This window comes from Anomaloglossus baeobatrachus, chromosome 4 (genome assembly GCF_048569485.1).
Source record: "Anomaloglossus baeobatrachus isolate aAnoBae1 chromosome 4, aAnoBae1.hap1, whole genome shotgun sequence".
In the NCBI taxonomy this organism is placed as follows: Eukaryota; Metazoa; Chordata; class Amphibia; order Anura; family Aromobatidae; genus Anomaloglossus; species Anomaloglossus baeobatrachus.
The window spans coordinates 548,228,408-548,253,753 of record NC_134356.1 but is presented as its reverse complement, the minus strand read 5'-3'; the positions used below and the strand labels follow the sequence as shown (position 1 = coordinate 548,253,753).

At 47.5% G+C, this 25,346-nt stretch overlaps 1 protein-coding gene across 3 annotated transcripts in view; it reads right to left on the bottom strand.

Annotated features, from left to right (window-relative positions):
* The window catches only part of CHD2 (chromodomain helicase DNA binding protein 2), a 239,130-nt gene that overhangs the window by 108,102 nt on the left and 105,682 nt on the right, over positions 1–25,346 (bottom strand). For all 3 annotated transcript variants that reach the window (XM_075345973.1, XM_075345975.1, XM_075345974.1), the window contains exons 13-19: positions 16,742–16,866; positions 15,826–16,042; positions 15,644–15,733; positions 14,941–15,131; positions 13,422–13,610; positions 13,174–13,336; positions 5,586–5,738 (exon numbers count right to left, since the gene is read on the bottom strand). In XM_075345973.1, coding sequence (XP_075202088.1) covers positions 5,586–5,738; positions 13,174–13,336; positions 13,422–13,610; positions 14,941–15,131; positions 15,644–15,733; positions 15,826–16,042; positions 16,742–16,866 — 1,128 coding nt within the window. The remainder of the gene's footprint in view (positions 1–5,585; positions 5,739–13,173; positions 13,337–13,421; positions 13,611–14,940; positions 15,132–15,643; positions 15,734–15,825; positions 16,043–16,741; positions 16,867–25,346) is intronic.

Genomic DNA, 25,346 nt, shown 5'->3' with positions numbered 1-25,346 from the left:
ACCGAAACCTCGATTGTACCTTCCGTGGTTGAGGTCTGTTTGGTTTGGACTGGGGTAAGGATGAGTCCTTTCCCTTGGATTGTTTAATGATTTCATCCAATCGCTCACCAAACAGGCGGTCGCCAGAAAATGGCAAACCGGTTAAGAACTTTTTGGAAGCGGAGTCTGCCTTCCATTCACGTAGCCACATGGCCCTGCGGACTGCCACCGAATTGGCGGATGCTACCACCGTACGGCTCGTAGAGTCCAGGACAGCATTAATGGCGTAGGACGCAAACGCCGACGCCTGAGAGGTTAAGGACACCACTTGCGGAGCAGATGTACGTGTGACTGCATTAATCTGCGCATGACAAGCTGAGATAGCTTGGAGTGCCCAGACGGCTGCGAATGCTGGAGCAAAAGACGCGCCGATAGCTTCATAGATGGATTTCAACCATAGCTCCATCTGTCTGTCAGTGGCATCCTTGAGTGAAGCCCCATCTTCCACTGCAACTATGGATCTAGCCGCCAGTCTGGAGACAGGAGGATCCACCTTAGGACACTGAGCCCAGCCCTTGACAACGTCAGGGGGGAAGGGATAACGTGTATCCTTAAGGCGCTTGGAAAAACGCTTATCTGGACAAGCTCGGTGTTTCTGGACTGCCTCTCTGAAGTCAGAGTGATCCAGAAACATACTCAATGTACGCTTGGGAGACCTGAAACGGAATTTCTCCTGCTGAGAAGCTGACTCCTCAATTGTAGGAGCTGGTGGAGAAATATCCAACACCTGATTGATGGTTGCTATAAGGTCATTCACTATGGCGTCACCATCAGGTGTATCCAGGTTGAGAGCGGTCTCAGGATCAGAATCCTGATCTGCTACCTCCGCTTCATCATCCAGAGAGTCCTCCTGCTGAGACCCTGAATAGTGTGATGAAGTCGAGTGAATTTCCCAGCGAGCCCGCTTAGGCGGCCTGGGACTGCGGTCCATGTCAGAGACCTCACCCCGGGATCCATGGGTCACCCCAGGAGCACTTTGCTGCTCCAATTGAGGGGGGCCTGATTGAACAGTGCCCGGGGCCTGAGTCACCGGTCTGGACTGTAAGGCTTCTAGTATCCTAGCAGACCATTTATCCATACTCTCAGACAGTTTGTCAGCAAATACTGCAAACTCCGTCCCTGTCACCTGGACAGTGGTAGCAGGTGGTTACACCTGGGCCACCAGTAGCAGAGGCTCCGGCTGAGTAAGTGCCACAGGGGCCGAGCATTGCACACAATGAGGGTCAGTGGAACCTGCCGGTAGTATAGCCGCACATGAAGTACAGGTTGCAAAGTAAGCCTGTGCTTTGGCACCCTTGCTTTTTGCGGACGACATGCTGTTGTCTCCTCTGAGTACAATCCAGGAGGGTATATAGCCAAAAATCAACAGTGCGACCGTACAGTGTAAATGTATAGCATATAAGCATATATATATATGTACACTCCGGCACTCAGTGGGGCCAGCACCTCAGGTGCTGCTTACCGACCGCTAAAAAGCGGTTGTGTGATCACCAGATTCCCTGCCTGAGCCTCCCAGAGCCTGTTGTCTCTCCTCTCCAGCGTCAGAAGTGCTGACAGGAATGGCTGCCGGCGTTCTGTGGGGAGGAGGGGGCCGTGGGCGTGCCCTAGAAAGTGCGGGAATCTGGAGCCCCACTGTGCTGAATGAGGGGGGAGGAGGATACAGAGTATGCTCCAGCCCTCAGCGCTGACGTCCTGTGCAGCGTCCCGCCCTTCCCCTGACTGACAGGCCTGGGGGCGGGAATATGCGATACTAGGCCGCAAAAGCCGGAGACTAAAGTTATAAGTGCGGCCGGCATATAAGCGTGGCCGGCGCGGTAGTCCCCGGCGCACTAACACACCCAGCAGTGCTGCAGTGTATATGGCACAAGCGCTCCATGCGCGGTCCCCACGGGGACACAGTACCTCAAAGTAGCAGGGCCTTGTCCCTGACGATACCCGGCTCCTGTCCAGCAGATTCCCCAGGGGCTGCGGAGGGAGCACGGTCCCCGTGCCTAGAGACCGATTAGGATCCCACTTCACCCAGAGCCCATTAAGGGATGGGGAAGGAAAACAGCATGTGGCTCCTGCCTATGTACCCGCAATGGGTACCTCAACCTTAACAACACCGCCGACTAGAGTGGGGTGAGAAGGGAGCATGCTGGGGGCCCTGTTATGGGCCCTCTTTTCTTCCATCCGACATAGTCAGCAGCTGCTGCTGACTAAGATGTGGAGCTATGCGTGGATGTCAGCCTCCTTCGCACAAAGCATAAAAACTGAGAAGCCCGTGATGCACGGGGGGTGTAAAGGCAGAAGGGGAGGGGCTTTACACTTTTAAGTGTAATACTTTGTGTGGCCTCCGGAGGCAGAAGCTATACACCCAATTGTCTGGGTCTCCCAATGGAGCGACAAAGAAAAAGGGAAGGTCCGTGAGAGACTTCTTGGAGGCAGAGTCCGCTCGCCATTGTCGGAGCCAGAGAGCTGTACGGATGGCTATGGTATTTGAGGCGGCAAATGCTGCGCAGGTAGCAGCGTCCATGGAGACCTGGGTGAGGTACTCCGCCGCAGCGGCAATTTGAGCTGTTACCTCTGTGAAGGTATGAGTGAACTGGGATTCCTCAAGCGAAGTGTTAAGGGAGTCTGCCCAGACCGAGATCGCCTTTGCGACCCACACAGAGGCAAATGAGGGCGAGAGGGAGGAACCCGCAGCCTCAAAAGCAGAGCGGGCGAGGTGCTCCACCTGTCTGTCTGTCGGGTCCTTGATGGAAGAACCATCGGGTAAAGACAGGAGCGTCTTTATGGCGGGAGACCGGGGGGGGGTCGACCGAGGGCGGATCGGCCCAGCCCTTAGGGGCAGGTGAGGCAAAAGGGTACCGGGACTCCATGAGTTTTCAGTTACCGAAGCGCCTGTCAGGCTTCTCCCTTTGCTTTGTGAGGATATCCTGAAACTCTGGGTGATCAGCGAAAACCTTTTGGGGTTTCCTTGCCCTCTTAAAGGAGACCGCATGGTCAGTGGTAGTGGATGGGGGATCCTCCACATGCAGAGTTTGGTTGATTGCTGCTATAAGGGAGTCTATTGCAGTTTGATCATCTGGGGGTGATGAAACCAAGGAATCCTCCTGGTACAAACAGCATTCTCCCTCCTCCAGCTCTTCAGAAGCCGTGGAGTGTGTGGGAGAGCCTGCCCTGTGTGCTCCCGAGGGAGAGCCCGCTGGAGACACCTGGCCGTGTGCTCTTTTCCTGATCCCTGCAACCGGTGAAGCATGTGCCCGGATTACCTCAGAAGGATCCTCCATAGGGGTATCCTCAGGCTGCGTTCCGTCCAGGGACCCAGAAGGGTGTGAAGGACGACATTGCATAGCCAGAACCAGGTTCTGTGACAGTTTTTCCATGGATTGGGACAGAAACTGTGCCCATTCCGGTGGGCTGGGAGCCCTAGGCTCTGGGCCGGTGGTGGCAGGGTGGTCTTGGGGGGCTATAGGGGCACAGGACTCACAGAGAGAAGAGGTGTGTTTAGGTGGTAGCTCAGCGTGGCAGGCAGTGCAGGCTGAATAATAGACTATGTGGGCCTTAGTACTCTTAGTGCCCTTAGAATTCTGCATGTTCCTAATAGGAGTATGCCAGGAGGGGGAGCAATGCTCAGCAGAGCTACAATTGAAGCAAGCACCTCACCAGAATCAGCCGATGGCCCTGTCCTCAGGAAGCATTAAGCTCTATGAAGATCTTCGCACGCTTTCCTGAGGGGGTGGGGCTTATCGCGGCCGCGGGGGGCGGGGCTTAGCGCTAAAAGAGCGGGAAGATGAGTCAGTGTGCCCCCCCCCTGCTGTGGGTAGTAAAAATAGTAAAAAAAAAAACGGCGGGAAGGGATCTTTTGAGTTTTTCTCCCTCTCCCTACAGTCAGCACACAGCTTGTCACCGGTGGTTATCAGCCAGCTTTTCTGCTAGAGCAAATAAACAGAGCAGATAATAAACAGCGTGAGTCCCTGGGCCCTCCCCCCTGCCATGGGAAATTATCTGCAAGACTTTCTGCAAACAGCAGAACTTCCCCCTCCTCCAGCCAGCAAGCTAGAGAAAGTTAACACTGTGTGTGCAGGATCCTTGCTCCTTGCACATAATAAATACTGTAAATGTCCTGGGAGCCTTCCCTGCAGCGTCTTTTCTCCCTTTGTCTGGGAAACCAGTCAGGGGGGATCTCACCTTAAAACACCGATTTCCAGGCAGTGAAAATAGCAGAGTCAGCTTGCTGTGTCGGTGTCATATTCAACTCAGAGCCTGCAGAGAGGGGCTGAGGAATTGGTGCCATCTTCAACTCAGAGCCTGCAGAGAGGGGCTGAGGAATTGGGCTATAGGGCACAGGCCTCTACCCTGGGCTTTGGAAAATTGGTGTCTGTGGAACCCGTCGTCCAGCCCAGGATCCAGCGTCGCGGGAGGGGGTACTTGTAGGCAACACTTCACGTTCCCGCCTGTTGATGGTAGTGGGAGATCGGTCCCAAAAGGAAACCGTCGCCCTCAAAAAATAACAAACCTTGAAAGGAAGTGCCTCCTACAGACACTAAGCTAAAACTGGGCTTGCCTGGCCCGGCCAGGGGGTGTATACTGCAGAGGAGGAGCTATGCTTTTGCATCTACTTAGTGTCCTCCTATGGATAGGCAGCATAACACCCATGGTCCTGTGTCCCCCAATGAGGCGTCAGAGAAAGACTTTTTTACATAATTTTTTACATTTAAACAAACTACCTCCTCCAAACAGTACTACACTAATTCTTTATCTTCTGTGCTCCCCCATAATAAAACTGTGCATTTTCCCTTCAACCAACTGGGTGTATACCACAGATACGTATATCTCAGACGGCATGGTCATATTATGACTAGCCTGAGTTTACAGAAAAAAAATAAATGCACATGGAGAAGTTCTGTGGAATATGCCCAGTTGGTTGAAGGAAAAATTTTCCCTCTTTATTACTGGGGACATAACAGAAAAACTGTTCCAAAATCAGTGGAGTAACGGCAGGAATCACTTCGTGTATATTAAATAAGCCAGTAAAAGGTCCTCATTAACGAAGGCCACACATGGGAAGATAAATCAGACTTTTTACTGTTGTGCAAAAAATCAATTTACTTGCCAGTTATAGGGCATTGTGGTTAGAGCCGAAAAAATATAAAAGGTCATTTTTCGGGGACAATAATAAGTTCTACCATTTTCTAATATACTTTCTATATCTATTCCCTGTGGTTTTCCAGATCTCTGCTAGTAATTATGAATGTCTTAAGATTTGCCAACTATAACAGTGGAGCCTCCTGACGTAATAGCCAGGATTAGATAAATGGTGGGAAGGTCTAAAGTCTGGTAAATGTGGGTATCACTGGAGTGGGACCTCCAGAACAGGGGTCTAATGACCTCCCCTTCTGCCTTGGACCATGGCTGCTACTATTAGCAAAGAGGTCAGCCAGGCCCCTATTCAGTCTTACAGGAATTCGCAATACAGCCAAAGTAAATATTCTTCCGGTTATACAATGGACAAGCCTCACAAATGTCAAATGGATTTTAAACGGTTTTCCCCATTGCCATACCTGAAAAGGATAGTGTTTAATGGTGAGGTATTCAGCCAGGATGTCCAACATGCGCACCATCTGGGAGAAGATCAGCACTCGGTTACCTCTTTCACGCAGACGAGTCAGCAGTTTGTCTAAAAGTATGAGTTTCCCACTGCTCCTTATCAGGGACTGTAAAAAAATATAATAAGAAATCTCATCAGATTATTTCATTAAAAAAATAACTTCTAGGAAACGTCTTCTCTAAAAGTTAGCTTATTGGTGCCTCACAAACTGTGTAAGCTGGATTCTTGACTCTACATAGTAGTCTTAAATGGGAATGAATTATAAATAAAACCATTATATAAACCCCATTTTTATGAAACATATATGGTTTTAGATTATTGGCAAAAAAATGGTTTTCTCATTCGCTTCATTGGGGGGGACAGGAAACTAAAAAGGTGCATGCTGCTGTCACCAGGACGGTGACACTAAGGATTACACTTAAAGAAAAAGTTGGCCCCTTCAAACTAAACCACTTAACGTCTTCCTCAGGCCATGCGCACACATTGAGTATTTGGTGCGTTTTTTACCTCAGTATTTGGAAGCCAAAGCCAGGAGTGGAACAATTAGAGGAAAAGTATGATAGAAACACGGCACCACGTCTGTATTTTTTACCCATTCCTGGTTTTGACTTACAAATATTGAGGTAAAAACCTCACCAAATACTCAACATGTGCACATGGCCTAATGGTGTTTTCTGTTTTTACTAATCATCTTCTCTTTTCCCTTTTTAGATTAGGGAAAAGGATTGGATTTTATCTTTCTGTAGTTTGACAAAAGACAGAGAAGCCCAGTCTGTAACTGCACAGGCAGTAGGTATCCTCTTCCATCTGACACAGTCAATGTTCAAGCACTGGAGCAAAACAAGAAAGCCTGCGGAGACACCATCACATGTTTCTCAACGCTGGCAGGAAACTAGCCAGGTCTTTCACTGGGAAGGAACAACCACGGGAAGGGCAGTCTCCAATCAAGGAGACGACCTATGCCAAACATGGTATCCATCCACAGACAGCTGTTTCGGGGTATTTGCCCCTCATCAGTGTGGAATAGGGATTGCTCCCACTAGACAGTTTCCTACTCCACACTGAAGAGGGGGCAAATACCCCGAAACAGCTGTCTGTGGATGGATACCATGTTTGGCATAGGTCGTCTCCTTGACTGGAGACTGCCCTTCCCGTGGTTGTTCCTTCCCGGTGAAAGACCTGGCTAGTTTCCTGCCAGCGTTGAGAAACATGTGATGGTGTTTCCGCAGTCTTTCTTGTTTTGAATATTTCCCAGGGGGCATTGCTCTAGAATCACTGCGATGAGAAACACGTGATGGTGTCTCCGCGGTGTTGGATGTTGATCTCCCCAAGGTCAACCATCCTTGCTTATGCAAGCACTGGAGCAGACGGTCATTTTCCTTTTATCTCTTGACTGTCTGTTCACCAAAGCACAATGTGTTGTACAGAGCAAAAAACTAGGCAAAAACCCGGAACCCGGCCAGTCTCTTCAGGACTGGCGACTACAGCCCCTTACCTGCATCTTTCTGCGTTGTGTTGACTTACAAGGCCTCTCCAGGTGATTCTCGTTTTTTAACTCTTTTTCGTTACTTACGGTGCTCCCTGAGGACTCTCCAGTGCTTTCCCAGGGCCGGGACTTTAATTTAGTCCCCGGCTATAGTCGTGGCCTAGCAGCACTTCAAGTTCTCACTGGGACCGGGCCTCTAATTTACATCCCGACTTCAGTTCTAGCTTAGCCTGCTCCAGCGGCTAAGGCCCTAGCACTCCGCATAAAAGCATGTTCCTGCCCCATATTTTCTCCCTGGTTGCAATCTTTCCTGCAAATAGACTCTCAGAAACACGAACATCGTCCCTTTGCTCAAGGTCCTCAGCCAGATAAAAGGGATCCTCAACGTCCAGCAGAGCTCCATCCCAGAACTGGGTAGGCTGTCTACGCCTCAGAGAACCGACATTCTTGGTACTCCAGCAACGGCCCCATCCACATGAAATCAGCTCTCCACTTTTCTGCAGGACTCGCCATGTCCTCTGTCAGAGGAGACCACATGTCAGCCAGATAAAAGGGATCCTCAACGTCCAGCAGAGCTCCATCCCAGGACTGGGTAGGCTGTCTACGCCTCAGAGAACTGACACTCTTGGTACTCCAGCAATGCAGCAACGGCCCCATCCACATGAAATCAGCTCTCCACTTTTCTGCAGGACTCGCCATGTCCTCTGTCAGAGGAGACCACATGTCAGCTCCAAAACGGTCCTGGTCACATTATTGTCGATGCCCTATGTTAGTGAAAATTATATTGGGTTAACTACAAGACCTGCGTTGCTTCCACTTGCCCAATTACCCTGCCTCCTCTGTCTCAGAAGGCTCCTGTCCCCTGCAATGAGCGTGTGCTCTTTCAATGCCCCAATTAGTGTCCAATCTTACCAATAGTTATAATGTAACATGGCCATAGTTATAAAGTACTTACATATGCCAACAACCGCCTGGTACTCTGTCCACTAACCAGAGTGAGTCAGACTCAACAGCTACTTCGTACCAACATTGCTGATCGATTACAATGTCTTTGTCGTCATCTCTCTAGGTCTCTTTGTCGACGCTCACCATGTGGCTCCCACTCTTAGTCTCAGACCCTACAAGAATCGGACACTATACAGACTTTGAATAAACGTGGAATCTGACTAGTTGTTCAAGCTAGAAACATGATACGACACCTTTTCAGTACGGTGAACCAATCTCTGAATGTCATGCAAGTTGGTGGTTCTCCTCCTGTAGAGACTGATTTTCAGAGTGGACTCAGGACGTTACCACAAACAAGGTTGTATGAAAATATGATATCCTTTTCTAGTGGTTCTTGTTGCGTCCTGGTCCAATCTCAGTTGGTGGACCTTTAAGTCTTTCAGTGATCTCAGACCATGGCTTTCTGATGTTCGGACCTGGCCTCTTCTCAAGGACCAAAGGGCTAGATGTGTGGAACTCTTGGGAATGTGTGCACTTGCTGACAAAGGCACAAGGTCGACCTTTGTGCTAGCTTTTGCTACAACTTTGGTTGGCAAGGCTGTCACCGCATTGACCATTATCCTGCACCTAAACATCCTTTCCAGGGCTCCTACAACTGAGCTGCTGGACTTCGCAGAGCCCCATAAGGTTTAGGATCACTGCTTTGCCTAGCTTACAGCTGCCAACTGTTCTACAAGAAACATTATGGTGATTGTCACATTCTTGGCTCAAGTCAAGATACATGGTCCCGCAACCAAAGGATCCATAATAAACCTTCCCTTTCAGGGTTCTCGCTTGTTTGGGACCAAGATGAACAAAAATCATTTATGATGCCACAGGAGCAACCTGCTTCCACAGGCTGGTTCAATCGTCCTGCTAGCAAACGGAGACAGCATCAGTATCGTCTTTTTCTACAAATCTCCTTGATCCGCCAAGACAGGCATCCACTCCTCAAGAGATGAAGAGAACTAACCAAGCCAGTCCTTCCTAGCATACAAGTGGCCAGTCGTCCAATTCATCAATTTCCAGAGGCAACAAGTTTTCCTCAGCATTACACCTCCTCTCAGAAACATTTTTGGGAGGATGGAGTTTCCTCCCCTCACTTGTGAAGAGTGTTTATCTGCGCGATTCTCCACTAGGGAGGGAAGGGATGGAGAGGCAATGTCCAAGTGCCGACCTTCATGAAAGGATATACAGTTAGGTCCAGAAATATTTGGACAGTGACACAATTTTCGCGAGTTGGGCTCTGCATGCCACCACATTGGATTTGAAATGAAACCTCTACAACAGAATTCAAGTGCAGATTGTAACGTTTAATTTGAAGGTTTGAACAAAAATATCTGATAGAAATTGTAGGAATTGTACACATTTCTTTACAAACACTCCACATTTTAGGAGGTCAAAAGTAATTGGACAAATAAACCAAACCCAAAAAAAAATTTTTTTTTTTCAATATTTTGTTGAGAATCCTTTGGAGGCAATCACTGCCTTAAGTCTGGAACCCATGGACATCACCAAACGCTGGGTTTCCTCCTTCTTAATGCTTTGCCAGGCCTTTACAGCCGCAGCCTTCAGGTCTTGCTTGTTTGTGGGTCTTTCCGTCTTAAGTCTGGATTTGAGCAAGTGAAATGCATGCTCAATTGGGTTAAGATCTGGAGATTGACTTGGCCATTGCAGAATGTTCCACTTTTTTGCACTCATGAACTCCTGGGTAGCTTTGGCTGTATGCTTGGGATCATTGTCCATCTGTACTATGAAGCGCCGTCCGATCAACTTTGCGGCATTTGGCTGAATCTGGGCTGAAAGTATATCCCGGTACACTTCAGATTTCATCCGGCTACTCTTGTCTGCTGTTATGTCATCAATAAACACAAGTGTCCCAGTGCCATTGAAAGCCATGCATGCCCATGCCATCACGTTGCCTCCACCATGTTTTACAGAGGATGTGGTGTGCCTTGGATCATGTGCCGTTCCCTTTCTTCTCCAAACTTTTTTCTTCCCATCATTCTGGTACAGGTTGATCTTGGTCTCATCTGTCCATAGAATACTTTTCCAGAACTGAGCTGGCTTCATGAGGTGTTTTTCAGCAAATTTAACTCTGGCCTGTCTATTTTTGGAATTGATGAATGGTTTGTATCTAGATGTGAACCCTTTGTATTTACTTTCATGGAGTCTTCTCTTTACTGTTGACTTAGAGACAGATACACCTACTTCACTGAGAGTGTTCTGGACTTCAGTTGATGTTGTGAACGGGTTCTTCTTCACCAAAGAAAGTATGCGGCGATCATCCACCACTGTTGTCATCCGTGGACGCCCAGGCCTTTTTAAGTTCCCAAGCTCACCAGTCAATTCCTTTTTTCTCAGAATGTACCCAACTGTTGATTTTGCTACTCCAAGCATGTCTGCTATCTCTCTGATGGATTTTTTCTTTTTTTTCAGCCTCAGGATGTTCTGCTTCACCTCAATTGAGAGTTCCTTAGACCGCATGTTGTCTGGTCACAGCAACAGCTTCGAAATGCAAAACCACACACCTGTTATCAACCCCAGACCTTTTAACTACTTCATTGATTACAGGTTAACGAGGGAGATGCCTTCAGAGTTAATTGCAGCCCTTAGAGTCCCTTGTCCAATTACTTTTGGTCCCTTGAAAAAGAGGAGGCTATGCATTACAGAGCTATGATTCCTAAACCCTTTCTCCAATTTGGATGTGAAAACTCTAATATTGCAGCTGGGAGTGTGCACTTTCAGCCCATATTATATATATAATTGTATTTCTGAACATGTTTTTGTAAACAGCTAAAATAACAAAACTTGTGTCACTGTCCAAATATTTCTGGACCCAACTGTAACACCTCACTCTCTGTTCAGATGTTATTGTTTTGGTTCCAGTATAAGAGTGCTTTCTAGGTTTTAATTCAAACCTCTTTGTTGTCCCAAGTGAGATGTCTCAGTTTGCCACACTTTGGACATGAAACTGTTGAATAAAAGGACCCACCTACATAGCTTCCGGATGGAGTTTCTGTGTTCCCTTGTAGCCTTCATGGAAGCCTGAGAATTTTTGTCCAACATGGACATTCAGAAATTCTCTGGTCTAGTGGTAGCATTCCCCTTTCACTCGCCTCCACCACTCTTCCATCCTGTTTTTGGCATATAATGACTGCAGACACTTTACAACAATGCCACAGCTGTGGTATATCATCATCAATAGCCACGATAGCGATCTCTCTAATTCTTGTCTCAGCAAAATGCAGAAATACAGCAATTCAAGCGCACCACATAAACCAAGTAGACTACTGTGTAGAGTTCCTAACCCACAAAGGCTATCCGCAGGGAAGTAATTGCTTCACCTGAATGTCTTGTTCCAGATTTGACTCCGGTGGGGTATTCTAGATGTCGGCCTGATACCATTCAGATTGAACGAAAAGTTGTTCAAGCAGATCAACATTCTTATGGCCCTAAACTGGTCCGAACGATACTTTAACGCAGAAGTAATCAATTTTCTTGTAGAAGTTCTGTGAAAATTGTCCAGATCTACTTTTACAGATTCCCCTCTTCCACCTGTATTTGCGGTCACTCACTTTAATGGCATGGCTGTTAGAAGGCACAGTTCTGGGATCTAATTTTTCTCCAGTCATTCTATGATTAGAGCAGATGCCCTCCTAATCTCGTTTCTACCTGGAAGGCCTTTTTACCTTTGGTGTGTATCTAATCATGTCACCTCTATACCCTTTTCACTCCCATATCTTCTAGTTTTCTTGCAGCTGGGTCTCCAATTCAGGCTGGCTCAAACTTCCTATAAGGGGACAGGCTTCTGACCGGTCTACTTACTTTTAGAAGCATCTTGCTTTCAGGCCACTAATCAGATCTTTGGTGCAGGGTGTGGTAATCTGATTCCTCTTTATTGGCCCCCTATTAGATCCATGAGATCTCAACCTGGTCTTGACATATTGCAGGGCTCTCCTCTGACTAATCTTGTTCCTCTGGTAGGTTACTTTTGTGGTAGCTATAACTTTCTTTATCGCAGTTCTCCAGAATAAGGTGGTCTATGTCCGGTACCTTCTTTTTTTTTCCCTAAAGAAACTTTAACCCTTCCTTCTGTCTGTTTCTCTCTAATGTGTCCGATTCATCTTTCCACAAGTTGGACATGGTCAGAGAGTTGGGTCACTAAATGTCGGTGAGGGAAGTAGTCAACGCTTTCTTTAAGTGTAATACTTAAGGGTACTTTACACACAACGATATCGCTAACGATTTATCGTCGGGGTCACGGTGTTCGTGATGCACATCTGGCGCCGTTAGCGATATCGTTGTGTGTGACTAAAAGGAGTGACGATCAACGACCGCAAAAACGTCAAAAATCGTTGACACGTCACTCCTTTTCATAATATCGTTGGTGGTGCATGCCACTGGTTGTTCGTCGTTCCTGCGGCATCACACATCGCTATGTGTGACACCGCAGGAACGACGAACATCTCCTTACCTGCGGCCGCCGGCAATGAGTAAGGAAAGGGGTGGGTGGCATGTTCCGGCCGCTCATCTCCACCCCTCCTCTGTTATTGGGCGGCCGCTTAGTGACGCCGCACGAACCTCCCCCTTAAAGGAGAGATTGTTCGGTGTCTCCAGTGACGTCGCTAAGCAGATAAGTGCGTGTGACGTTGCCGTAGCGATCACCACATGTCGCACGAACGACGGGGGTAGGTGCTATCGCTCGCGACGTCGCTAGCAATCGCTAGCGATGTCGCTGTGTGTAAAGTGCCCTTTAGCGTCACCCACCTGGGGGCAAAGCATACAACGATAGTTTCCTGTATCCCCCAATGAAGGCTATGAGAAAGGGATTTTATGGCAAGTACCAAAAGTCCTCCTTTTTCCCCACATGTGGAGACAATTTTTTCAAGGAACCCTGCTATTTCAGCTCACGAGAAAGGTGAACATTTAAGGTAATAATATATTTTTCTTTTCATGAAAAAAAAAAAAGATCCATGAGTAGATGTCACAAAACACACCCGAGGACTAAAGAAGGAGCAGCTCTTTGGTTAGTATAACAGGCACGCTATACAGAGTATAAGGTACTGACCTGTAGCCCTTCAAGCTTGGTTTCTTTTTCTGTATCTTCTGGGAACTTGATAAGGAAGCAGTGATTGCAGCATTTTTTTAGCTCCATCACAATGTTAAGGAAGCCAGATGTGCTACCCCTTGTTCCCTTAGACAAAGCCTTGTAGTTTCTTGTTAAGATCCACCTTCATGAAAAGATGGAAAGTGAGAGCTTCTGTGAGCAGGAGACAGATGGCACAGTGCCACGAATGACTGACGGTAAGGACTCACTTGTAATACTGCTTCTGCAGAGCACACATCTCTACACGGAGAATCTGCTCTACTTTGGCTGGAAGAGATTTCTCTACATCTTTCTTAACTCTTCGCAACAGGAATGGTTCTAGAACTTTGTGGAGACTCTGATAACCATTGTCTCTTCCTTTTCCATGTTCATCCTCAAAGTCTTCCCAATATTCAAACCTGAAAATACAGAAGAATTATTAAACCCCTTGGAAACAAAGACATTTTTTTTTCGCTTTATACTCTTCATCCTCCAAGAGTAACAACTCCCCACTCTCTGTCCCTAAACTTGAAAATGTCAATGTCATCAAAGAGTATAATTTGTAGTGATCGGAGCTAGCTCCAACTGCAGGAGTTACTCTGGGGTGCCAGGGGTATAACACAGCCTGCACCCACACTGTATGGAGTGGGTTCAGCTCCTCTGCTTCATATAGTAAGTGCACACATCTGCCACAGACACTAAAGAGGTAATGTAGCACTTCGTACAGGTGTGAGGAACAGCCAGCTAGCTAGATAATAAATGGAAAGGAGCACGTCACATTTTATAACTAGACTCCTCATCATCCCAAATTTAAATTCATAAATAAAAAAATGGACGATTTCACTAACAGTACAAGGACTGCAAAAGAACAGAAGCCAATTTCTATATTTAGAGGATGGCATTAAAGGGAACCTGAGAACCACATTTTATTCCTCTTGGCAGCCTTGGGCTTTCAGTCAAAAAGGTGTGCCTGGAGCGGTTTCAGGCCCGACACTGCCTGACTATTGGCTCTGTACTGATACACTGAGGGGTCGGCTGTCAGACACTGCCAGTGTGTGGTTACAGACGTCGCTCACTATGTACCAAGCAGTGACTGAAACTGCTCCGGCTGAGTCTCTGTGATTGAAAGGCAGAGGCTGCTGGAAGGCATACAGTTAATTTCCTCCCAGCAGCAGGTCTCTCAGTGCCGTGGCCGCTCAGCTTCAGAACACTATGTAAGGGGATGTCCACTAGTCACACAGCTTCTTCTCAATCAGTACGTTTTCAAACAGTAAAATAATAACACTTATACTCGCCATCTGTGCTAGCGCCGTTCTAGTGGTGTCGGCACTGACTCTCCTTAAGATTGCATGACATTGTTATGTCACATGATCCCTGCGGGCAAAAAGCGCTGGCTTTACGCTCCTCTCCTTTGGACAAATCAAGACTTTTGGAGGAAGTGAGAGGGCAGCCACAGATCTCGCTTCCTCCATATGTCAATTATGTCCAAAAGAGAGTAGCGTGAAACCAGTACTAATTGGCCACAGGGAGACCCTGTGCTGACACCGCTAGAACGGTGCCAGAGGTGAGTAAAGGCGTTATTATTTTACAAGGGGAAAATATACTGACTGAGAAGGGGTTGTGTGAGTAGTGGACATTTCCTTTAACCAGCAGATTGACCCAGGTTAATAGCGTTTTTTTTACATGACCTTTAAAAATTAGCAGTTGTGTGCTGGAAGTAAGGGCTAATAGAGGAAATGCAGTTCTTACCTTTCTGGCATGATAAAGTGCAGGAGTGACCAGAGTTCCTTCAAAGAATTTTGTAGGGGAGTTCCAGTAATCAGCAATCTATGGTTGGATTTGAAGTCTATGAGGGTCTTGTACAATAAGGAGTCATCATTCTTCAATCGATGTGCTTCATCAACTCCAAGAAAAGCCCAATTAATACTGCTCAGAACAGCCTTCAGAGAAAGAAAAGGAGTTGGTAATGTGCTCCCACCGCACAGTTAATGGGTCGTAAATGCCCCCATATACATTTGACTATTGTTGGCTGAACCCGACAATAAAATGCACTCAGCCGCCAGTCTCATGTTTACGGGAGCGCCAGCTAACTGAATGTCAGAGGAGATGCCGATAGAGCATGGTCACACTGCCGAATGTATTGATCTCCTGGAAATAAGCCTTCGGTCTACATGTCTGTCAGAGAACACAGGAACGATCATTTGGCTGAGTGCTCGCTCCTGTGCATGGGACAGAAAGCTGAGATGGCTGTCGATCGAAGAATAATTCTGCCAACAGCCATCTAATGTGTATGGGGACCTTACATCAAATGGTGAAAAAATATCAAACCAATCAGGTCTATCAAATGCACATTGATGTTTCACAGATCGGTCTTAATCTGTCACAGATTCTGTGAAAAAGATAGCCATGACTTCAGTCATTCATGAGAGCTTTAAGCGTCCGCACCGCTCACCTTATCCTTCAGCAGGATTTCATATGTTGTTAGTAGTGCATTAAACTTCATTTTCTTGCTCTGTTGATGAGCCCACTCATACTCCCTTATCTGCACCGGGGAAAAGATGAAGGCATACTGCTTTATTCACGGAGATATACAATGTGGACAGATTTATTTTTGTGGCGCAGTTCATTACTTACCGTATTTCTACTCCCAACATCTCCTATGTACACCACCACATTTATTTCAGGAGACCACGCCTCGAATTCCCTTTGCCAGGATGTTAGAGTAGATAAGGGCACCACTAAAAGAAATGGGCCGTAAAGCAAGTGCTGGTGAAACAGGTAGGAGAGGAAGGAAATGGTCTGAATAGTTTTTCCTAGGCCCATCTCATCTGCTAGAATTACACTGTTATTCCTGTGGCCACAAAAAGAAAAATGCATTTACTTCCAGATATTGAACATATAAACAAAATTTTACGCTATATTTAAAGGGGTTGGCCACTACATTTTTTATTGATGGCCTATCCTGTGGATAGGCAATCAATCTCTTATCGGTGGTGGTGTGACACCCGACATCCTGCGAATGAGCTGTAACCGGCATCGTACAGAAGTTGTCGGAAGATGAAACACAGTAGCTCGGTCATTTCTATAGTTGCTGCAGCCGGTTGAATAGGGGTGGACCTGTATTGCCTGGCCACGGCCACTATAGAAATGACCAAGCTGCTGTCTTCCAGGATCCGAGAACTTCTGTCCGATGCCGGTTACAGCTGATCCACAGGATGCCAGGTGTCACACCTCCATCAATTATAGATTGTCTATGCACTGGATAGGCCATCAATAAAAATAGTCGTGGCCAACCTCTGTAAAGTATAGCAATACATCTTATGGATTTCATAAGAAATAGTTACAACTAAGCAGCAGAAAGTCTAGTTCACAAAGTGCCAGTTTGCAAACATTCAGTCTTAAAAAAATAAAAGTACATTCTAAAACAGAGAAAATGTATGCACTAAGTATTTAGTCTTCTTCACATACAATCCTAGCCTCTATCAAAACTTCAAAGAAGGAATAAAGACCTACACACACATCCAGTACAAAGCTGAAGAATGAAACATACTTGCACCAAGAATGCGCTAGCCAGTTGAGTCCCTCTAGCTGGTAATCACGGAGTTCAAGGGTCTCACTACCAAGATAGGTGGGCTGCTTCTTCAATGTCACAAACCGAGGTCTCTGTCGTAGGACCTGTCCAAAATAGTAGAGAGGAGAATATTATAACTGGAAATCCTTTTACAGTCTCATTAATTCCTTCAAAACCAAGCTATTTTATGTTTTTGTGCTTTGGGTTTTCCCGCCTTTTTGCAAGAGCAATTACATTTTGTTGTTTTTCAGTCGATAGTTGTTTTTTCTTACAGGACAAGTTGTAGTTTTGAATCACCACTAATTTTAGAATATAAAATACTCAAAAACTTAAAAAAGAAATTCCAAGAGAGGTGAAATAGGGGGGAAAAAAAACACAATGCCATTGTATTGAGGATTAGTTTTTAGGGCATTCGTTGTGTGGTAAACATGACCTGGAAACATGATTGTAGGTCAGTATAATTACAGCGACATTAAACTTTTGTGTGTGTATATACACATGAAAACAGTGCCTTGCGAAAGTATTTGACCCCCTTAAATTTTTCAACATTTTCCCACATTTCAGGTTTCAAACATAAAGATGAAAATTTAATGTTATGGTGAAGAATCAACAACAATTGGGACACTATTGTGAAGTTGAACGAAATTTATTCCTTATTTTAAACTTTTGTAAAAAAAATAAATAACTGAAAAGTGACTTGTGCAATATTATTTGCCCCCTTTACTTTCAGTGCAGGAAACTCACTCCAGAAGTTCATTGAGGATCTCTGAATGATCCAATGTTGTCCTAAATGACTGATGATGATAAATATAAGCCACCTGTGTGTAATCAAGCTTCCGTATAAATGCACTTGCTCTGTGATAGTCTCAGTGTTCTGTATAATGCGCAGATAGCATCATGAAGACCAAGGAACACAACAGGCAGGTCCGTGATACTGTTGTGGAGACGTTTAAAGCTGGATTCGGTTACAAAAAGATTTCCAAAACTTTAAACATCTCAAGAAGCACTGTGCAAGCGATCATATTGCAATGGAAGGAGTATCATACCACTGCAAATCTACCAAGACCCGGCCGTCCATCCAAACTTTCATCTCAAACCAGGAGAAGACTGATCAGAGATGCAGCCAAGAGGCCCATGATCACTCTGGATGAACTGCAGAAATCTACAGCTGAGGTGTAAAACAACAATCAGTCGTACACTGCACAAATTTGGCCTTTATGGAAGAGTGGCAAAGAGAAAGCCATTTCTCAAAGATATCCATAAAAAACGGATTTTTGTGTACTCACCGTAAAATCGTTTTCTCTTAGCCATCATTGGGGGACACAGGACCATGGGTGTTATGCTGCCTATCCATAGGAGGACACTAAGTAGATGCAAAAGCATAGCTCCTCCTCTGCAGTATACACCTCCTGGCCTGGCGAGGCAACCTCAGTTTTAGTACACAAGCAGGAGAAAAAAAACAGTAAAAACTTCTCAACAGAGGAACATGAGAAAAGAAGAGTCATAACTAGAGATGAGCGAACCGGTCGTGGTTCGGCTCAATTCGGTTCGCCGAACAAAGGTCCCGTTCGAGTTCGGTTCGTCGAACCGAACTCGAACTGCATAGGAAACAATGGCAGGCATTCACAAACACATAAAAACACCTAGAAAACACCCTCAAAGGTGTCCAAAAGGTGACAAACAACCCACAACACAACACAAACACATGGGAAAGTGACAAGGACATATACTCATGGAAAAAAAAAGAGCTGGACAAGGAAAAAGAGGAGGAGACACAGATATAGGCATGGCACGCCCTTCTAAAATCATGTAAAACACCGCAAGGTGACTCCAAGCGGAGTCTCCCTTTTTTCCAAAAATTGGGCCCCACACACACCCACCCATTCAGTGGCAGCACTTGTGCCCCAGTTGTACACTTCACAGCTAGATTTGCATCAAGCACATTCAAAAATACGCCATACTTAACCGTCACCAGGATGACCCCGGGGTAGGTAGCTAAGTCTTTCCTGATCCCAGCTCTGTTCATCTTGGATCATTTTTAAAAACAATGTAAGCAAGGGTTACTCCAAGCGGAGTCTCCCTTTTTTCCAAAAATTGGGCCACACAGACACACCATCAGTGGCAGCACTTTTGCCCTAGTTGCAAACAGGATGTTTTGATTTGCATCAAGCACATTCCAAATCCACAAGAATTTACTCTCCCCAGGATGACACAGGGGTAGTAAATTCCTTGTGGATCCATGACTTGTTCATTTTGATGAACGTTAGTCTGTCCACATTGTCACTGGACAGACGCGTGCGCTTATCTGTCAGCACACACCCAGCAGCACTGAAGACACGTTCAGAGACAACGCTGGCAGCTGGACACGACAAAATCTCCAAGGCGTAACTGGAGAGCTCTGGCCATTTTTCAAGATTTGAAGCCCAAAATGAGCAAGGCTCCATTTGCAAAGTAATGGCATCGATGTTCATTTGGAGATACTCCTGTATCATCCTCTCCAGCCGTTGACTATGTTTCAGACTTGTTGTCTCTGGTGGCCTTGCAAAGGATGGTCTAAAAAAATTATGAAAACATTCAATAAAATTGCTGTTACCAGCACCAGATACGGTGCTACTGGTACGGGTAGACTGTTGAAGATGACGAGACCGTCCCATGTTTGTCAAGTTACAACTGGGAGATTCACTCCGTGCACCACAGTTGTTTGGTGGAAAAGCCGAGCTAAGATCGAGTAACAGCTTCTGCTGATACTCCTGCATACGTGCGTCCCTTTCTATGGCCAGTAGTCATCATCACTTCTAATTTTGACAATACAAGGGTCATGTTGGAGGTAGTGCAGCAAGAAAGCACTCATGTGTCTTGCGCAGCCATGCAGACCAAGTCCACGCTGTGTTTGTGGCATAGAGGTGCTAACCGTTCTTTCTTCCTCTGACATCTCCCCCCAAGCTCTTTCAACTGAAATTTGACCAAGGTCTCCCTCATCCGCTGAGTCTTCCATGTCCATGGACAGTTCGTCCTCCATTTCTTCATGTTCTCCTGCACCTTCCTCAACATTTCGCCTGCTACCATGCGCCCTTGTTGATCCCTGTCCCCCATGGTCCCATGCCTGCCGCGTTGGTGATGATGAACGTCTGGACCTTGGTGATGTTGTTGTGTCTTGCGCACAAATCCTCCTGTAGTTCCTCCCCTTCCTGTTATCCCACCCCCTGACTCCGAATAGTGTTTAGCGTGTGCTCCAGCATGTAAATGACTGGAATTGTCATGCTGATAATGGCATTGTCAGCGCTAAACATATTCGTCGCCATGTTGAAACTGTGCAGAAGGGTGCATAGGTCCTTGATCTGAGACCACTCCATCAGGGTGATCTACCCCACGTCTGCATCTCGTTGGCCCAGGCTATACGTCATGACGTATTGCACCAGGGCTCGGCGGTGCTGCCACAGTCGCTGTAACATGTGGAGAGTCGAATTCCAGCGTGTCGGCACATCGCATTTCAGGCGATGAACCGGCAGGCCGAAAGACTTCTGGAGCGATGCAAGTCGCTCAGCTGCGGCGGTTGAACGGCGGAAGTGAGCAGACAGTTTTCGTGCCCTGGTCAGAAGGCCATCTAGGCCAGGATAGTGTGTTAAAAATTGCAGGACAACAAGGTTCAACACGTGAGCCATACAAGGCACGTGTGTCACCTTGCCCAGGCGAAGGGCCGCACCCCGGTTTGCAGCATTGTCGCACACGGCCTTACCAGGCTGCAGGTTGATTGGAGACAACCATTTATTAAACTCGGACCGCAGAGCTGACCACAACTCCTCAGCTGTGTGACTCCCATTCCCAAGACATGTCAAGCTAAAGACTGCCTGATGCCGTTGCGCTCTGCTGCCAGCATAGTAATGAGGGGTGCGTGATTCCTTCTGCGCAGTGAGAACGCTGGTGGCCTGACCAGGCAGGCTTGGGGCGGAGGTGGAGGACACAGATGAGGTGGAGGAGGCAGAAGCAGTGGCGGAACTTGGACAGACAGAGGATTGACACACAAGTCGTGGGGACGGCAAGACTTGTGCAGCAGATCCTTCACCATCTATCACCATAGTTACCCAGTGCCCAGTCAGCGACATGTAACGTCCCTGTCCATGCTTACTGGTCCAAGTATCGGTGGTGAAATGCACCCGTTCACACACAGAGTTTCTCAAGGAAGCGGTGATGTTGTGTGCGACATGCTGGTGTAGCGCGGGCACACCTTTCTTAGAGAAGTAGTGGCGACTGGGCATCTGGTACTGGGGCACAGCGACAGACATAAGGTCTCTATAATCCTGTGTGTCCACCAGGCGGAAAGGCAGCATTTCAGTAGCCAAGAGCTTACAGAGGGATAAAGTCAACCTCTTAGCTTTGTCATGGGTCGCAGGAAATGGCCTTTTATTTGTCCACATCTGAGGGACAGAGATCTGGCTGCTGTGTGTAGACGGTGTTGAGTAGGGTGTCCCTGGAAAAATGCAGGTTTGTGAGGAAAGTGCAGGCGGAGTCATGATGTTGCCTTCATCCAACGTTGGTGCTATCAATGTCTGAGAGAGCTGTACACACGCACTTGTTTCCCCTTCCAAACCAACTGACGACCTACCAAGCAAACTGCCTGTTGCGGTTACAGTGGTGGAAGTTGTGCGTGGAAAACCAGGTGTGACAGCTGTCCCCACAGTCCTAGAAGATGAAGAGCGCGCGGATGCACTGGAAGGGGCAGGCCGTGGATGGTTCGCTCCGCTAGGCTGCATTGCAGCACGGTGAGCTTCCCACTTGGACAAATGATATTTATTCATGTGACGATTCATGGAAGAAGTTGTCAAACTGCTGAGGTTTTGACCTCTACTAACAGAATCACGACAAATTTTACAGATCACATAATTTGGGCGATCTTTTTCTATGTCAAAAATGGACCAGGCTAGGCAAGGCTTAGAGGGCATGCGACCTGCTGAGCCCCCCCGACTAGTGCTCAGAGGCAGAGTGGTGGCTGATTATGCAGTTGTAGACGTGCTACCAGTGCTCCGACTCTGTCCAGGAAGGCGCAAGGTTACTTCGTCGTCGGTTGTATCCTCCTCCACCGCCTCTGTTGACCTCCTCGAGTGCCTGACTGTGGGTTGACAGTAGGTGGGATCTAGAACTTCATCATCAATTGTTGTGTTTGCACTCCCCTCACCCTCAGACCGAGCCTCTTCTTGCCCTGACCAAATATTTAAGTTGTCATCCCAATCTGGTATCTGCGTCTCATCGTCATCAGTATGTTCCTCATTGTCTATAACCACAGGTGTTGCAGTTTGTGACAAAGGGTCAACATTATGCTCAGAAACTTGGTCCTCACGGCCTGAATCAGAGTCACAAAGGTTCTGGGCATCACTGCAGACCATTTCCTGTTCTGTACTCACTGTAGCTTGGGAGCAGACCTCTGATTCCCAGGCTATAGTGTGACTGAACAGCTCTGCAGACTCAGCCATCTCAGTTCCACCATACTGTGCAGGGCGGATGGAGACTTCAGAGCTGGGAGAAAGCAAGTTTGATTGGGATGACAACTCAGAGGACTGGTGTTTTTTGGATGCGGTAGTTGAGGTGGCGGAGAGGGCACTTGTTGGACCACTTGAGATCCATTCAAGCATTTTCCTTTTTTGGCCATCAACTACCTTTGTTCCTGTTGTTCGTGTCCGTAAAAAAGGGAGCACATCGGATTGTCCACGGTAAGTAGTAGACATCTTACTTTTGCTGGTAGATGGTCTATCTTCAGCAGATGTTAATGGAGCTTTGCCACCTTCCCCACGGACAAACCCTTTTTTTCCTTTTACAACACGCCGTGGGTCTCTGGGTAGAGGAAAGGAAGCCTGCCTTTCTATCCCTCCTAATGGGGAAATGCAGCGAGGAAATCCCTGACCTTAGCTACACAGACGCTGTCATCTTGTGTAGCTGTTAAACTCTGTTTTCACTGACCTGTCACCTATGGATCTGACCCTGCCGGTATGAGCCCTTAAAAGGACTGATAGAAAGTGCTATCCCTATGCTGTACAGCGCTGTGTATGGAGCGTACACAGCAGTATCGGCGATAGGAGCTGCGCCAGTGATGTCTGACACCAAGGACGCAGAAGGCAGATAATGGCGTGCTGGAGGAAAATGTCTGGTTTTATAATGCAGGGACATGTGACATGGACATCCTATCACACATGCCGTTGCTTCTCCGGCTAAAAGTCCACTTAGCTGTGTGTGTGTCTGGGATTGGCTGACATGCTGGCCCACCCCATTACACGCGCGCGCTTAGGGAAGGAAGACAAGGAAAAAAAAAAAAAAAAAAGGCGATCGCCATTATCCATACAGCAGTGATCTGAATGCGCTGTTCCCGCACACTATACACTGAAATTTCATAATAGTGTGAGTCACAGAGTGACTTACACTATTACAGCGGAAAGCCATCTAGGAATTAGCTGATCTTTTTGCTGCTAGAACCGTTCTCGAACGTATCTAGAACTATCGAGCTTTAGCAAAAAGCTCGAGTTCTAGTTCGATCTAGAACAGCCCCCAAAATCACTCGAGCCGCGAACTGGAGAACCTCAAACCGCGCTCAACTCTAGTCATAACCAAATAAGGTACTGAGAGAACCAAGGCCCAACAGGGCAACAGGGTGGGTGCTGTGTCCCCCAATGATGGCTAAGAGAAAACGATTTTACGGTGAGTACACAAAAATCCGTTTTTCTCTGACGCCTCATTGGGGGACACAGGACGTCCTAAAGCAGTCTATGGGTGGGAAACATAAAAGAATACAACACAACCCAAGGACTAGGAACCAGTCCCAGACAGCCTGGAGCGCCTACTGAGAGAGGTGTTCTACTGCCGTTTGCAGAATTTTCCTACACATATTTGCCTCAGTTGAAACCTGGGTATGGACTCTGTAATGCTTTGAAAACGTATGTAGGCTAGACCAGGTCGCAGGCTTATACACCTGTTCCACTGAAGCCTGATGCCGAATGGCCCACGAAGCGCCAACTGCTCGCGTGGAATGAGCCCGCAGCCCACTAGGAATGGGCTTGAGTTGCAAGCGGTAGACTTCCTGGATCGCAGAGCGAATCCAGCGAGCCAGAGTCGCCTTTGAAGCTGCCTGTCCCTTCTTAGACCCCTCAGAAATGACGAACAAAAGAGTCCGTTTTCCTAAAGGGGACTGTCCTGGATATGTAATATCTGAGAGCTCTGACGAGGTCTAACGAATGCAGAGACCTTTCCACCCTATGAACCTGGTGTGGACAAAAGGAAGGCAGAACAATGTCCTCATTCAAATGAAACGGGGTAAGAACCTTTGGAAGGAAATCCGGAAGGGAGTGCAGAACCACCTCGTCCTGGTGAAAGATCAGAAAACGCTCGCGGCAAGAGAGTGCTGCTAGCTCTGAAACCCGTCTGATGGACGTAGGTGCCACCAGGAATGTTACCTTCCAGGACAGAAGAGCAAGGGAGGATTCCTTGAGGGGTTCAAAGGGAGACCTCTGGAGACCGTCCAGAATGAGGTTGAGGTCCCATGGTTCCAGCGGCCGTTTGTACAAGGGAACTAGATGGGAAACGCCCTGGAGGAAAGTCTTGACTTACGGTTTTTGAGCCAGGCGGCATTGGTAGAAGATTGAGAGCGCTGAGACCTGCCCTTTAAGGGAACTGAGAGCCAACCCCGCTTGCAAGACAGACTGTAGAAAGTCGAGAATTCTGGGGATGGCCAGAGGCATAGGCTGAACGTTAGTTTCCTTGCACCATGAAAGGAAGATTTTCCACGTACGGTGGTAAGTGCGGGATGAAGCAGGGTTTCGGGTGCTGAACATGGTGGAAATAACCGTGGGGGAGAATCCCGCTCTTGTTAATACCCAGGTCTCAATGGCCATGCCGTCAGCTTCAGGGCTCTGGAGTTCTGATGGGAAATGGGCCCTTGGGTCAGCAAGTCTGGGATGTCTGGAAGGCGCCACGGTGCGTCTGTGAGCATTTGTACTAATTCGGCGTACCAGGCGCGCCTGGGCCAGTCCGGTGCTATCAGTATCACCGGGACTCCCTCTGCCTTGATCTTCCCGATTACCCGCGGCAGCAGGGGTAGAGGTGGAAATATGTAAGGCAGGCGGAATTGGTGCCAGGAGCAGACTAGAGCATCCGCGCCGATGGACTGCGGGTCGCGTGACCTGGCTATGAACGCGGGTACCTTTGCATTCAACCTTGAGGCCATTAGGTCCACGTCTGGTGTGCCCCAGCGAGTGCAGATGTGTAGAAACACATCTGGGTGGAGATACCATTCTCCGGCGGCCATGCCTTGGCGACTCAGAAAGTCTGCTGCCCAGTTCTCTAACCCCGGTATGTGTACCACTGATATCACTGATCCCGACGATTCGGCCCAGCTGAGGATCTTGTGGGCCTCGAGATAAGCCGCTTTGCTGCGGCTGCCCCCCTGCCGATTGATATAGGCTACAGCTGTCGCATTGTCCGATTGGACTTGAATCTGACGACCCGCTAGCAGAGGGCAGAACGCTCTGAGCGCGAGGAAGATCGCGCAGAGTTCCAGGATGTTTATGGGTAAGAAAGACTCCTGGGACGTCCAACGTCCTTG